We start from the raw sequence: 12,333 nt of genomic DNA, 5'->3' as shown, positions 1-12,333 counted from the left end.
GCATAAGCTGGACCCCTTTCGCTACGGCTACAACTACCGTCTTGCCTTTCCCGCGGAGACGCAATCTTGCTGTGCCGCTTAAGACTGGGAGTGGCGTTTACGAACGCTTACTCCTATTGTATGGGGCCAATAGCCCGACGCGCAACTCCTGCAGATGCGACGAAACCATCGAGTACCTATTCAGTATCTCTCTTCGCTACGACGTCCAACGCCCTCTCCCTGGACAACTTTAATTCGAGTGGACTCGAGACCCTTCTCTGAGTCAGACACCCGGACCATGGCCACGTCCGTTACTGGCACAAAAAGCTATTCGTGCACTAGTAAAGTGCTTGAAGTACACCGGTTTGAGACACCGCTTGTTGTGCTCCTGTGTATCATCCCACGTGCAGTCAACGCTCAGGCTCTTCCTCTTTTGCTCGTTCAATACTTCCTTTCCCTTATGCCCTGTGTAAGAAACCAAATGGACGCTCGTCTGGTTGACCTTCCTGCATTTCCTCTTGCTATCTTTATCTATGCAGATAATGGAACCGAATTTCGGGACTTGTAGACAGCCAAAAACAATTATCTGATAAAACCGAACGATGTGAGGCAGGCGTGTGCGGATGTCATCCGGGAGAACGAAAAACAACAACAAATGAAATATACCAATAAATTCAGAACATCTACGATAAAGTCCTTTCACATGTTCAAGTAAACTCAATTCCGCATATTTTGGAGGCACGTCGTTGTACGAAATAGCAAGTTGAATTTGGAATTTGGTAATTCGGACAATTATGAGAACGGTTTATAATTTGCCGGCAAAATTTAGCAACCGGTGAGATTCTACAAGCTATCATGCTTTCTATTTCTGATGTAGTACGTTAAACAAAGTCTGACCCAAACTGGCCTGGTGAAACTGCTGATATTTTCACAGAGTGCATATGACCTTAAAATCAAAACCAAGAACAAGCTTTGCCTGGTGCGTCAAACTAATACCGCCAGCCACAATTCCGCGGCAGTTCGACAAAAACTAGAGCACGCGGTGGTGCTTAAGGACGCCCCAGCTCGTTATCCAACTTTATGCGTCACTCAGGCGCTTGCGGCAGGCGGCGCCACGGTATGTCGCCGCAGGCCGTACCCAACTTCAGTCACGCTCCATAGCCTACACCGGGGCGGACCTACCCCCGCCGGGATGGTGGTGTTGCGGTGAAAAGAACGAAGGAGATGGCTCGAGCTAGCGACGAAGACTGTTGCCACTGCTTGGGCGGCCCATGTGTATCTTATGTACACACACACAGCTTCCTACCCGTATACGCCTGCGCCTTTCGTGCAATAACCTTTTGCAAATCTAACTTTTTGTTCAAGTCCACTCGGTGCATTATTATAAGCTCGGTGGTCATTGAAAATTAGTGTAGTGAAAACTGAAGATTCACTAAGCAGTCTACATGAGAGCTGACATTTGGGCGAGTTGGTACAGATACAGAGAGAAAGAAAACAGCGCTACTATTTACACGGACGAAAACAGAGTCTACACACACCTGCGATGAACTCAACTAAACTCTTATTGGACATGTAGCCAATTATACGTCTCCCAAATATGACACTAAACAGATAACTAGGAAACATCACGTGAACAGTAAAATCACCTTTTACATCTGTAACGCTAATTCCACGCGCACATACAATCAACGTGTTCACAACTTCTGGGAAGCCGTATTTCTTTTTCCGTTAGCCTAATTGATGGCCCATCCCACCATACGAGTACTGCAGGATGTAGAAGTGTTAGGTAGAGTAAAGTGCAGTGACCATAGGTTAGTCAGGTCTAGCATTTCTCTCAATTGGGAGAGAGAAAGAATAAAATTAGTCCAGAAGAAAGAGTACACGCAGTAACGGTAAAAGCAGACACATACAGGGTGTTGCTCACAAACAAATATGCAGCTTTAGAACAGGAAGATTAAGACAACTTAGAGGTAATGAATGAAACCGTAACGAGGCTGATCTCAGAAGCACCAGTTGAAGTGGTAGGTAAGGCACCAAGGCAACCAGTAGGTAAGCTCTCCCAACTAACGAAGAACCTAATAAAGAAACGACAAAACATGAAAGTGTCTAACTCGAGGGATCAGATAGAATTCACTGAACTGTCAAAACTGATCAAAAAGAAGAACGTAAGGGATATTAGAAATTATAACGTGCAAAAGATTGAGGAAGCAGTAAAATATGGACGCAGCATGCAATCAATGAGAAGAAAACTTGGCATAGGACAAAGCAAGATGTATGCACTGAAAGATAAGCAGGGTAATATCATCAGTAATTTCGATGACATAGTAAAACTAGCGGAAGAATTGTATACTGACATGTACAGTACCCAGAGCAGCCAAGCTACTTTCATTCGAAGAAGTGATGAACAGGATACAGAGGCTCCTTCTATAACTAGCAATGAAGTTAGAAGGGCCTTGAAAGGCATGAACAGAAGAAAATCTGCTGGAGAAGATGGAATAACAGTCGATTTAATCAAAGATGGAGGAGATATCATGCTTGAAAAAGCTTGCGGCTCTTTATAGGCAATTCCTCACGACTGCACGTGTACCAGAGAGCTGGAAGAACAATAACTTTATACTAATTCATAAGAAAGGAGACGTTAAAGAAGGTAATTTCCAATAGAATCAGGGCAACACGACTTCAGCCAACCAAGATAATTGGCTGGCTTCAGGAAGGGATATTCTGTGGTGGTTCATATCCATGTCATCGATCACGTAATCGAGAAATCTGCAGAGCAGAATCAACCTCTCTATATGGCTTTCATAGATTATGAAAAGGCAATTGATTCAGTCGAGATACGAGCAGTCATAGAGGCATTGCGTAAGTAAGGATTACAAGAGGCATACATAAATATCTTTGCGAGTACATACAGGGATTCTACAACCACCTTGGTTCTCCACAAGAAAAGTAGAAAGTTACCTATCGAGAAAGGGGTCAGCAAGGAGAAACAATCTCTCCAATGCTATTCACTGCATGCTTAGAAGAAGTATTCAAGCTCTTAGACTGGGAAGGCTTAGGAGTGAGGATCAACGGCGAATATCTCAGCAACCTTCGGTTTGCAGACGACATTGTCCTATTCAGTAAGAATGGGGACGAATTACAGAAACGATTGAGCACATTAACCGAGAAAGTGTAAGAGTGAGTTTGCAGAAGGCAAAGATAATGTTCAATAGCCTGGCAAGGAAACAAGAATTCAGGATCTCCAGTTAGCGTTTGAGTCTGTGAAGGAGTACTGTTTATCTAGGTCAATTACTCACAGGGTACCCTGATCATGAGAAAGGGATTTACAGAAGAATAAAATAAAGTGCATACGGCAGGCATTGCCAAATCCTGACTTGGAGTCTACCACTGTCGTTGAAAAGAAAAGTGTACAATCATTGCATTCTACCGGTGCTAACATATGAGGCAGAAACTTGGAGGTTACCAAAGAAGCTCGAGAACAAGTTAAGGACCGCACAAAGAGCCATGGAATGAAAAAATGTTAGGCCTAACCTTAGAAGACGGGTAGAGAGCGGTGTGGATCAGAGCGCAAACGGGGATAGCTCATAATGGAGCAAACGGGGATAATGGAGCTGGGCAGGCCATTTAATGCGTAGGATGTGTAACCGGTTGACCATTAGACTTACAGAATAGATACCAAGAGAAGGGAAGCGCAGTCGAGGACGCCAGAAAACTAGGTGGGGTGATGAAGTTAGGAAATTTTCAGGCGCAAGTTGGAATCAGCGCAAGACAGGGGTAACTAGATATCGCAGGAGAGGCTTTCGTCCTGCAGTGGACATAAATATAGGCTTATGATGATGAATGATGGATGCTTGAAGCATGAATATTTTGTCGTCTGGATGGGGTATGCTTCAATGATTAAGCTAGTTACATTATATTTTTGTCGCGCAATGATGTTACTGCTACCAAAGTCTGGCATACACCCACACATACCAGTTATTGCAGTAGAGGTGTGCCTGTTCGTTATCCTTTCTTCTGCTTTCGTGTTCATACAATGTAATATTGGTGCACCTTTCCGACTGTCCTATGTAGTAACGTCTACACAATAACGCCCGCTTATACACTATTCCAGTGTTACATTCCACGGACTACGACCTGTGCTTGAGAGTTGAGACTTTTTGCCTGGTGAACCCTCAACCAAGCCGCGGCCGGATAACCTGCGCGAAGCAGAAAAAAAAAACCAACAACGTCCATGTCATAACGGGCGCCAACGTTCCTCAGATTGCGTAGTCTAGCAAGTTTAGCAGCATATACCATAGGACACCCACAACATTGGTACCTAAACGAATAACGTACAACCGGCAGACTGCAGTGGTTGCATTATGCAAGGGATTCTCAGACTCAATTTCATTCCCTTCGTACGATCAGCTGCTCACGCGTGGCCGATCCCGGCACTCACATAGGCGAGGGCCAATCGCGCCATTTACGAAACGCAGAGAAAATAGCATTGAAATATAATTGCTGCATTGATCGTAAAACAGTTTCCTTCCTAGAGCAACAAATATACAGGGTGTTCAGGAAAAGCCATTTTGATTTCCTTTTACATAGAAAAGATGCAATAATGAAACAATTTCGGTGTGTTTCCTTTTCATGAGCGTCCTTAGCAGCTGGAATCTTGTAAGAATTCATTACCCTCTAAAAATTAGCATTGCCAGCATTTCACAACATCTGGAAATGGTGAGGAACTACTCGGACGGTGGGCTTGAAGTCCAACACTTCGGTTATCTGGCTCTTTCGGTTAAAAAGGTATAAGTGCTTGTCTAAAACTTCTAATGCTATATAACTACTTGTATAAAAACACACATCAGGCGTGTCCTTATGCGAAAAACGATCGAGAGGAAATCGCTTATATCATATTAATTATGTTAAAGATATTTCGAACACATTTTCAGGAATACCCTGTATTTGTTTGGAAAAAACTAAATAATTCCATTTTGTGAATACTAACACTGAGCCTTAGGCTGCTATTGCATATGCACAACTATCGTTTATAGGTATTTATATATGTGTGCCTTTATTCACGGCCTCTGCTGTTGCTCCCTTGGATATGGCAGGAAGCCACGGCCTACCATTGTGCGAACAGATAATAACGCGACAGCGTTAAGGGCCCCTTTGCCACTGAAATTCCGGTGTTGGCGTCACCGGTGGTGTTTCCGACCAAGAAAAACGTCTCGAACCACACATGCCGATTCAACCAGGCCCACCGCGTGGCGCAGAGGCGTTACTGAAGGAATTGAATTTCTCAAAGTAAAATCCGTCAGAAAATTCGTAAAGTACCTCTTGCACACAACCTACAGATAAGATAGCGTTGGGATGTAATTCGAATATACGAGAAAACATAATTCTGTTACGTGGAAACTCAAACACAAACCCCTTTTAACGCGATAAAGTTTTCCAGCTGCCGTTAAGGTCTTAGTAGGAGCGGCACGGCGCGCTCGGTTCCTTGCAGCACGATCAAAAAAAAAAAAAAAATCTGGAAGCTCGCTTTCGTGTATTGTGTTCGCCACCAGCGTTTTCAGGAAAAAAAATTACGGTTACATAAGCTGTAGTTGCAGGGAAGCGTGAGAAGCAGTCTACGATCTTTGAACGCTAATGTGTTCCACTCTTCCTCCATATGTCTTTTTGGGCAGGTCTAGTCTCCGAATTTATGTATTGCATAAATAAATTTGATTGCTTAACACGTTGCCATAAATATTCTGGATTGTTTAACCTTCTAAAAATAAGGGGTTGATCGGTGGTTTATTTTCTCTGCATACGTTGCGTAAGTAAGCAGACGTCGATGCGGTCTGATTGAAGGCTCAATCTTATCGGCTGTCAAAGTTTACCCATGCACTTAGGTTCAAAAGTCACTCGTTTCTTCCCCCAGCGTTAGTATTCCGCAGAGCAGCGCCTCCTGGACACGTGCGACCGAAAGAAACCCAGTGACCTAGAAAATCGAGCCCGCCCGGTTCGCGAAACGCCGATCGCACGGCTTCGCTCTTTCCTGGACCACACCGACCGAAAACGGTGCCTCCAAGGTCAAAACAAGCCGTGTGTCTTTCTCGAAGGGCCAAGGAGTGCCTGCCGCTTGGTGGTTGTGCCGGCGTCCATGCTATGGCTTCTCTGCTGCGCACTGTGGTTTGCCTGCCGTGTCCAGCGATCGTGCAGCTTGAGCCAGTGGCAACCCGACGCGTTTCTGAGCCCGGTGAGTGGAGAAAACTTTAGTCGCGCATTCCTACTAACCGTGTAATGCCTAACATCTGATGTATCCTGGATGTGATGCCTCAAAGGTGGTTGAAGTGCGAGAAACTTTACGGAAAGCCCATAGTTTGCAATTTTGATATGTTGATATGAAGTGTCTCCGGAGGGCGGTGTATAGTGTAACAAACCAATTTTTAAATAATCATTTGCTATAGTAATTAAATTTTAACTGAAGCTGCAATTCATTTTTTTGGCAGAATCCATGGCAGAAGAATTTGTTTAAAATTTCCACAACGCGGGCAACTGTTTGGGAATGACAGAGCTAGTTTCGTCCACTGGATGCTCCATTATGAAGGTAGAGAGTGGACGGCCACAAGCGCAAGCAATGGAGTTGCCTTCAATAACCACTAGAAGGAACTGTGGTGCTAGTGTCTGCTAGTGCTGGTGGATTTAAAATGGATGGAAGCATCAACCGGTCAGCAGTTGAGATAAGCAAGAGGCGTTTAGATCAGTTACCGGATGCGCTACACGACCGGAACCGTTACAGTCATAGGTAGCAGTACAAAGTAGATTTTGAAGAAAAAGAAAACATTGTGGAGATGGATAGAAAGATGCAAGATAAATGCTAGCTATATATATATATATATATATATATATATATATATATATATATATATTACTCAGCTACGTATATGAAATTACTATATTTATAAATTTACAAGACGAGTAATTTCGTAGTTCTCTGTGAAATCGAAGGTCATCAATATTGAGCTAAATTATATTTACACGCTTTGACATGTGCCATCACATGTCCTAATTAATGCTCATTATTTGTCATTTAGAACTTTTCATAACATTGATTATTGTTGACGACGTGTGTGCCACGTTTACCTAAATGCGAATGTAGTCCAACGCCTTTAAAAAAAAGTGCCTGGAACCTCCAAAATTCTTCGTAACGCAGGTCAGGTCGATTCGTTGTAGTAATCTAACATTTGTACCGCTTGCAATAGAGCAGCCTAAGGATGTTCAGCAAAAGAAAACGTTCATTTACCGCTAATTCAAGAGATACGTATTGAAAGAAGTCGCTTATTTTCTTCTGCCTACTTTGGCGCGACGGAATGTGCTACTGCAGCCGACCTTACGGAATTGACGCGGACGCCATGTCCCGCGGTGAAACACAGAAGTGGTGCTAGGCACGGCTGCAGAACATCGAATGTCACTATTGCCTCATTTGTCAAAACTGGTTCATCGGCAGGCTTCTTTATTTCCGCTATAATCGCTTCCTCCTGTACGGATTACTTTTGACGACGTCATCAGTGATCACTTTCGAGCCTCTCATCGTGTGTGCATGTAATAGGAATACAACCCGGTCTGGACACTCCCGCGTGGTCGTTGTCGAGCTCGATAGCGATCACCCTACGCATACCGCAACTGTGGATGGCGGTGTTGGGGAGCTGCGGTGGCACCGCTACGCACGTTCGTTGTAAAGTAACAATTCAGCCGTCAGGTACGCCTAAATTACTTCGTTGTACATGTAGTTCAGTTTTAGTAGTCTTTGATACAGAGGCGATCGCATTACATATGAAAGATACTAGTAGAAGTTCGGTAGGTACATAAGGCGTCTTCGTTATACAGGTGATTTTGTTTTAGAGCAATTCTTTACAGAAAAGTTTCACTGCATCTGTGCTCAACCTCACATAAGATGTACTGGTGGAAGCATTCTGTACTAATTTCGTGAATTGAATATAGAATCTTTATGTATCGCTTTTTTGTAATAATTGCGATTGTAGGAGCGAAACATATAGAACCATATGTTTTGCTATATATAGAACTATATATATAAAACATATAGAACTGCGTTGTACAAAGCCGGGGAGGGTTCAGAAAAAGCGACACTTAAAAAAATGTTTCCGCTCTCGTTATAAAGTAGTCGTTGAAACTGTTCTCAATATTGTGACTATGAGTGGCTACGGACAGATCTGTCACGAAGGAATGAGGACAATTTACCGACCTTATCGTAATCTCACCGGCCATATTGTTGTCATCAGCTACAAGCAGTGGTGAATTCCAGCTGCAGAAGCTGCGCAACCCAATTTGGACAGTTCACTGGGTCTTTAGCTGTTGGACCCCAGGTTCACGTGAGGTATGGTGTAAGGCCGACCCCAGCTTATTCTTGCGGCCTGTTGCAGTATATTGTAATCGTTTGACTAACTAAAGTGCCTGCGTTGCCCTCATTTGCCGAAAAGAAAAATCTGTACGTCAACCAATAACTTTGTCGTGCAGGCCGAACTCGTGCGCAGCAAGGGTTACCCGGCCGAGGAACACGTGACTGTCACCGAGGATGGCTACGTGCTCAGCTTGCAGCGCGTGCCGAGAGGTGGAAGACAGCCGCCCGGCACGCTCTCGGGGCCACCGGTGCTGCTCGTCCACGGGTTGCTGTCTTCGGCTGCCGAGTGGGTCATCAACTACCCGCACCAGAGCCTCGGTCAGAGAACGCCTCCTTCACTTGCGGCCGTGGGCTGGACCGCTAGCAGGATAGAACGAGAGAAAATTGAGACAGTTGGGAAGGATTCACGTTAGAAAGAAATTTAGGTGAGCAGACACGGCCACAAGAAGAGGAAAACGGACGTTTGTGTTGTACGGATCCCTCTTCTTATGCCTGTGTCTGCACGCCTTACTTTTTTCTATCATGAAACGTAAGTAGCAAATTGAATGGGATACCGAGCAGGGGATATTGCAGTCGCAAGTCAATGTAAACAAAGAGTGCTAGGCGAGAGAAACAGGCAGCCCCTGCAATGCCAATTGGAGTGGTTGGCTCTGCGGCACACCTATTCTACTCTAACTATATTCGCAGGACATGTTACGGCCGCAGAACACATATAAAACACGCAACATACATGGCCAAAATATCTAGATGAGAACAGACCAGTGTATCACAGAAGTGGTAAAAAGGACCTGTGCGGACCGGTGTTAAAAAGGAAGGTGCGGCACGCATATAACCTACTAGCTAGCCCAAGGCACAAGTGCGTGTTGGAGCAGTGCCTGCGATCCCTCAGCCACATTAAATGCGCAGTTTAGGCACATTAAATGCGCGTTTGAAGTGTAAATCGGCTGCAATTGCAGATTATATGGGCTCTCCTCTCTTTCATAACACTCGGGACATATTGGCGACTCTATTCTCTATTTTATACAGGAGTTACTTTGTGTTGGCCACGTTTAGACGAATATGGTGCAGACATACAAGGAAATACCTGTCAAGGCCATAAGCGCGCACACAATATTGTGTCGTAAGTCCGAATAGGTGCGCACAGTTGCTCGGGGTCCAGATAACAAGCTGTGAGAGCCATGCTTGAAACACTGACTGAAACGTGACTTCCTGAAAAAGGCATCGGAATTTTCTCTGAGGACTTGCTGGGCGAGCTGGCACATGTTCATGGAGAGGAATAAAACGAGCGCCACAAAGTGACACGACGATTGGTCACTTACAAATTCTTCCCTCTGGAAAGCATACAAAATATGTACTTTGATATTCACACAGGCTAGAGTACAACGGTGAATTGTGAGCTTGCTTGGAACTTCAAAGTGTCAGCTAATGAAATCATATGCAATATTTTTTGCATTCACGAAATTGCCACAAATGCATTGTGAACCACTTTGTCAAATGTGACTTAACCAATGGCCTCCGAGATTTGCGCACGCTGGCAGGCAGGTTTTCCTCCGGCCTTCCCATTCGCAGGGGGAGTGCGTAATTTCAGTGATGGACGTGGCCGGCGCCTTCTCCGCATCGCGACGCTCATACCCGAGGGCTTTTCGTGCGTCGAGGAGGCGTTCGCGCGCTCCGGTACTGTAGCTCAGGTTTGGATGAGGCGAGGAAAAATTCGGCGGAACCGATTTCACGATGACCGTGACGGTAATATGTTAGCATTGAATCAATATAGCTGCATAATGTATAGCCATTATTGAACCGATTAATGTATGAGGCGTGCACTGCAGTGAGCCTTCTCTTTCGCGGTTCCCTAAGAATAATCGGGGCCATCTAGAGCGACCACCCCGAAGCCTGATGTGGCATCCGAAATGCATGGCGCACAACGGTGTGCGAACGCTGAGAAACCCGTCATGCGGCAACTGGGCTCCTCTCTCGCGCTTCTTTTTGGGCACGCTGCGCCATCTAGTGGCGCTACCTAAAAGTCCATGCGTGGCCTCCGAGACAACAATCGTGGCTCGCCGGTGCCTGCGAACGTTGAGAATTGTGCGCTCGCTCGTCCGTAAACTCAGTGACACAGTCTCGGTGACCCACTTGGCGAGACATTCATTGAAGAGCGGCACATCACTAGTGCATTCGTGGCGCAGATCGCTATAGCTGTGGCGTCAATGGCTTGCTTTGAAAAGCGGCTGTGACCAATGAATTTGTGGCGCAGCCTGCTGGTGCATCGGACTGTTGTCCTTTGTCACGTGGTTTCAATTCCGGGCAGCATCGGATAAACTTAAGGGATGCTTTTCGCCATTGTGGAGCGACACATTCCCAGTGGCACGTACGTAGATACTCAAGTTGGCGTGAAAACGGTTCATTCAAAACTGGCGCACACCTACTGGCACATATACCCAACGACCCAAGCTGGCATCTAAGAGGTTCATTGAAGACCAACAGAGACTGAGTGACACATACCCAGTGCAAAGAGTTTCTTCGAACCATGGCGCCTACCCAGTCCCGCATCTACAGTGACCTTTGTCGGAGTGAAAGAACTTCGTTCAACAGACGCGCTATGAACAGATTTCTAAATACTGAGTGACCCAAGTTGGTCTAGTGGCTGGTTTCGAACCCTGTTACCTCAGCACAGCAGCTGGATGTGCTAACCATCCAACCACGAACCACTCAGTGATCCAGGTAAGCGGGGAACGGTCAGACAGACAGACAGAAGGACGGACGGACGGACGGACGGACGGACGGACGGACGGACGGACGGACGGACGGACAGCAAGACTTCTCGGTTGTTGTCAACCTTACCAGAATTGCTCCGACCATTATACACCCTTATCGCTCTTTTTAACCGCGGTCAGACCCATAAACTCATCATCATTATACTTATCGTCCTTATCACCTCATTGAGTGCTTATCTATCTGTATTGCGCGACAACTCCTACAACGTGGTACAACACATTCATATGTTTCAGATGTATTCGCATTCTGCGAGCGTGGGTGTTTAGCCCAGCATTGCCTGCTTCAGACATTGTGGGCAAAACACTCGGGTACTGAGCGTGGGATCATAGGTTGGAAAGTCACCACCGCTAATTCATTTTTAATAATACAACATTTTATTTATGCAGTGACAGCGTCACTCGTTAGCGATGGTTTTCCTCAGTCACTCGACATAGAAATGGTTGCGCATTTAAAATTGCCTGGGATATATGCTGTGAAAATCGTCCTCAACACGTGAATACATAGGCAGTGCGCAGGTTGAGATTCCGCGCATACTTGACTTCTACGGCCGCCTCCGCGTGCACCGTACCTGTCGGCTAACAGCGCCATCCAGGGGCGGCTGGGCGATCGAGCTGCATTACATTTGTTTCCTGGGGAGCACGCCAAATAAGACAGCCGGCGGCCATGCTCGGAGGCCATGCTTCATCTTCGGCGAAAGGATCCAGGCATTCGTGTGTGTGTTCAGCGAGTTGCCTGCCACTAACGTGACTGGCAACTGTACACCTCCATAGGAGCTAACATTGACCACTGAACTGTGGAATAAGGCTTTAGAAATTAACCACTCCAGGGCGTATTGCGGCACCACTCTGAGTAATGCTTACGCAGAATGTGCACGATATTTCTTTGTGCAGGATTCCTGCTTGCCGACGCCGGCTACGATGTGTGGCTGGGAAACTGCCGCGGCACGCCTTACTCGAGGGGCCACAGGGAGTACAGTGATAGTGACGGCCGATACTGGGACTTCCGGTAAGTGTAGCGGGACTCCATCTACGCTTAAGATGCCACAGGCAGTGGCGTCACTATAGGGTCAGCGGCTCCCGGTGCGGTGGGCCGCCGCGACCCCCCGCCTTGTCGTTTCGAGCAAAGAAGCGCAATTTTATCATTATGACCTGCCTCTGAGTGGAGTTTGTTCTGTAGCTAACGACTAACTAATTTTA

The 12,333-nt window shown here is 46.0% G+C and overlaps 1 protein-coding gene across 1 annotated transcript in view; it reads left to right on the top strand.

Annotated features, from left to right (window-relative positions):
- The first annotated feature begins 6,106 nt into the window (after positions 1 to 6,106).
- Positions 6,107 to 12,333, top strand: part of LOC119463517 (lipase 3) — a 28,384-nt gene continuing 22,157 nt past the window's right edge. The window contains exons 1-4 of the mRNA XM_049655255.1: positions 6,107 to 6,202; positions 8,482 to 8,683; positions 9,935 to 10,039; positions 12,028 to 12,142. Coding sequence (XP_049511212.1) covers positions 6,107 to 6,202; positions 8,482 to 8,683; positions 9,935 to 10,039; positions 12,028 to 12,142 — 518 coding nt within the window. The remainder of the gene's footprint in view (positions 6,203 to 8,481; positions 8,684 to 9,934; positions 10,040 to 12,027; positions 12,143 to 12,333) is intronic.

Source organism: Dermacentor silvarum, chromosome 9 (genome assembly GCF_013339745.2).
Source record: "Dermacentor silvarum isolate Dsil-2018 chromosome 9, BIME_Dsil_1.4, whole genome shotgun sequence".
Taxonomy (NCBI): Eukaryota; Metazoa; Arthropoda; class Arachnida; order Ixodida; family Ixodidae; genus Dermacentor; species Dermacentor silvarum.
The sequence above is the reverse complement of the archived record's forward strand: the minus strand, read 5'-3'. Positions and strand labels throughout refer to the sequence as shown.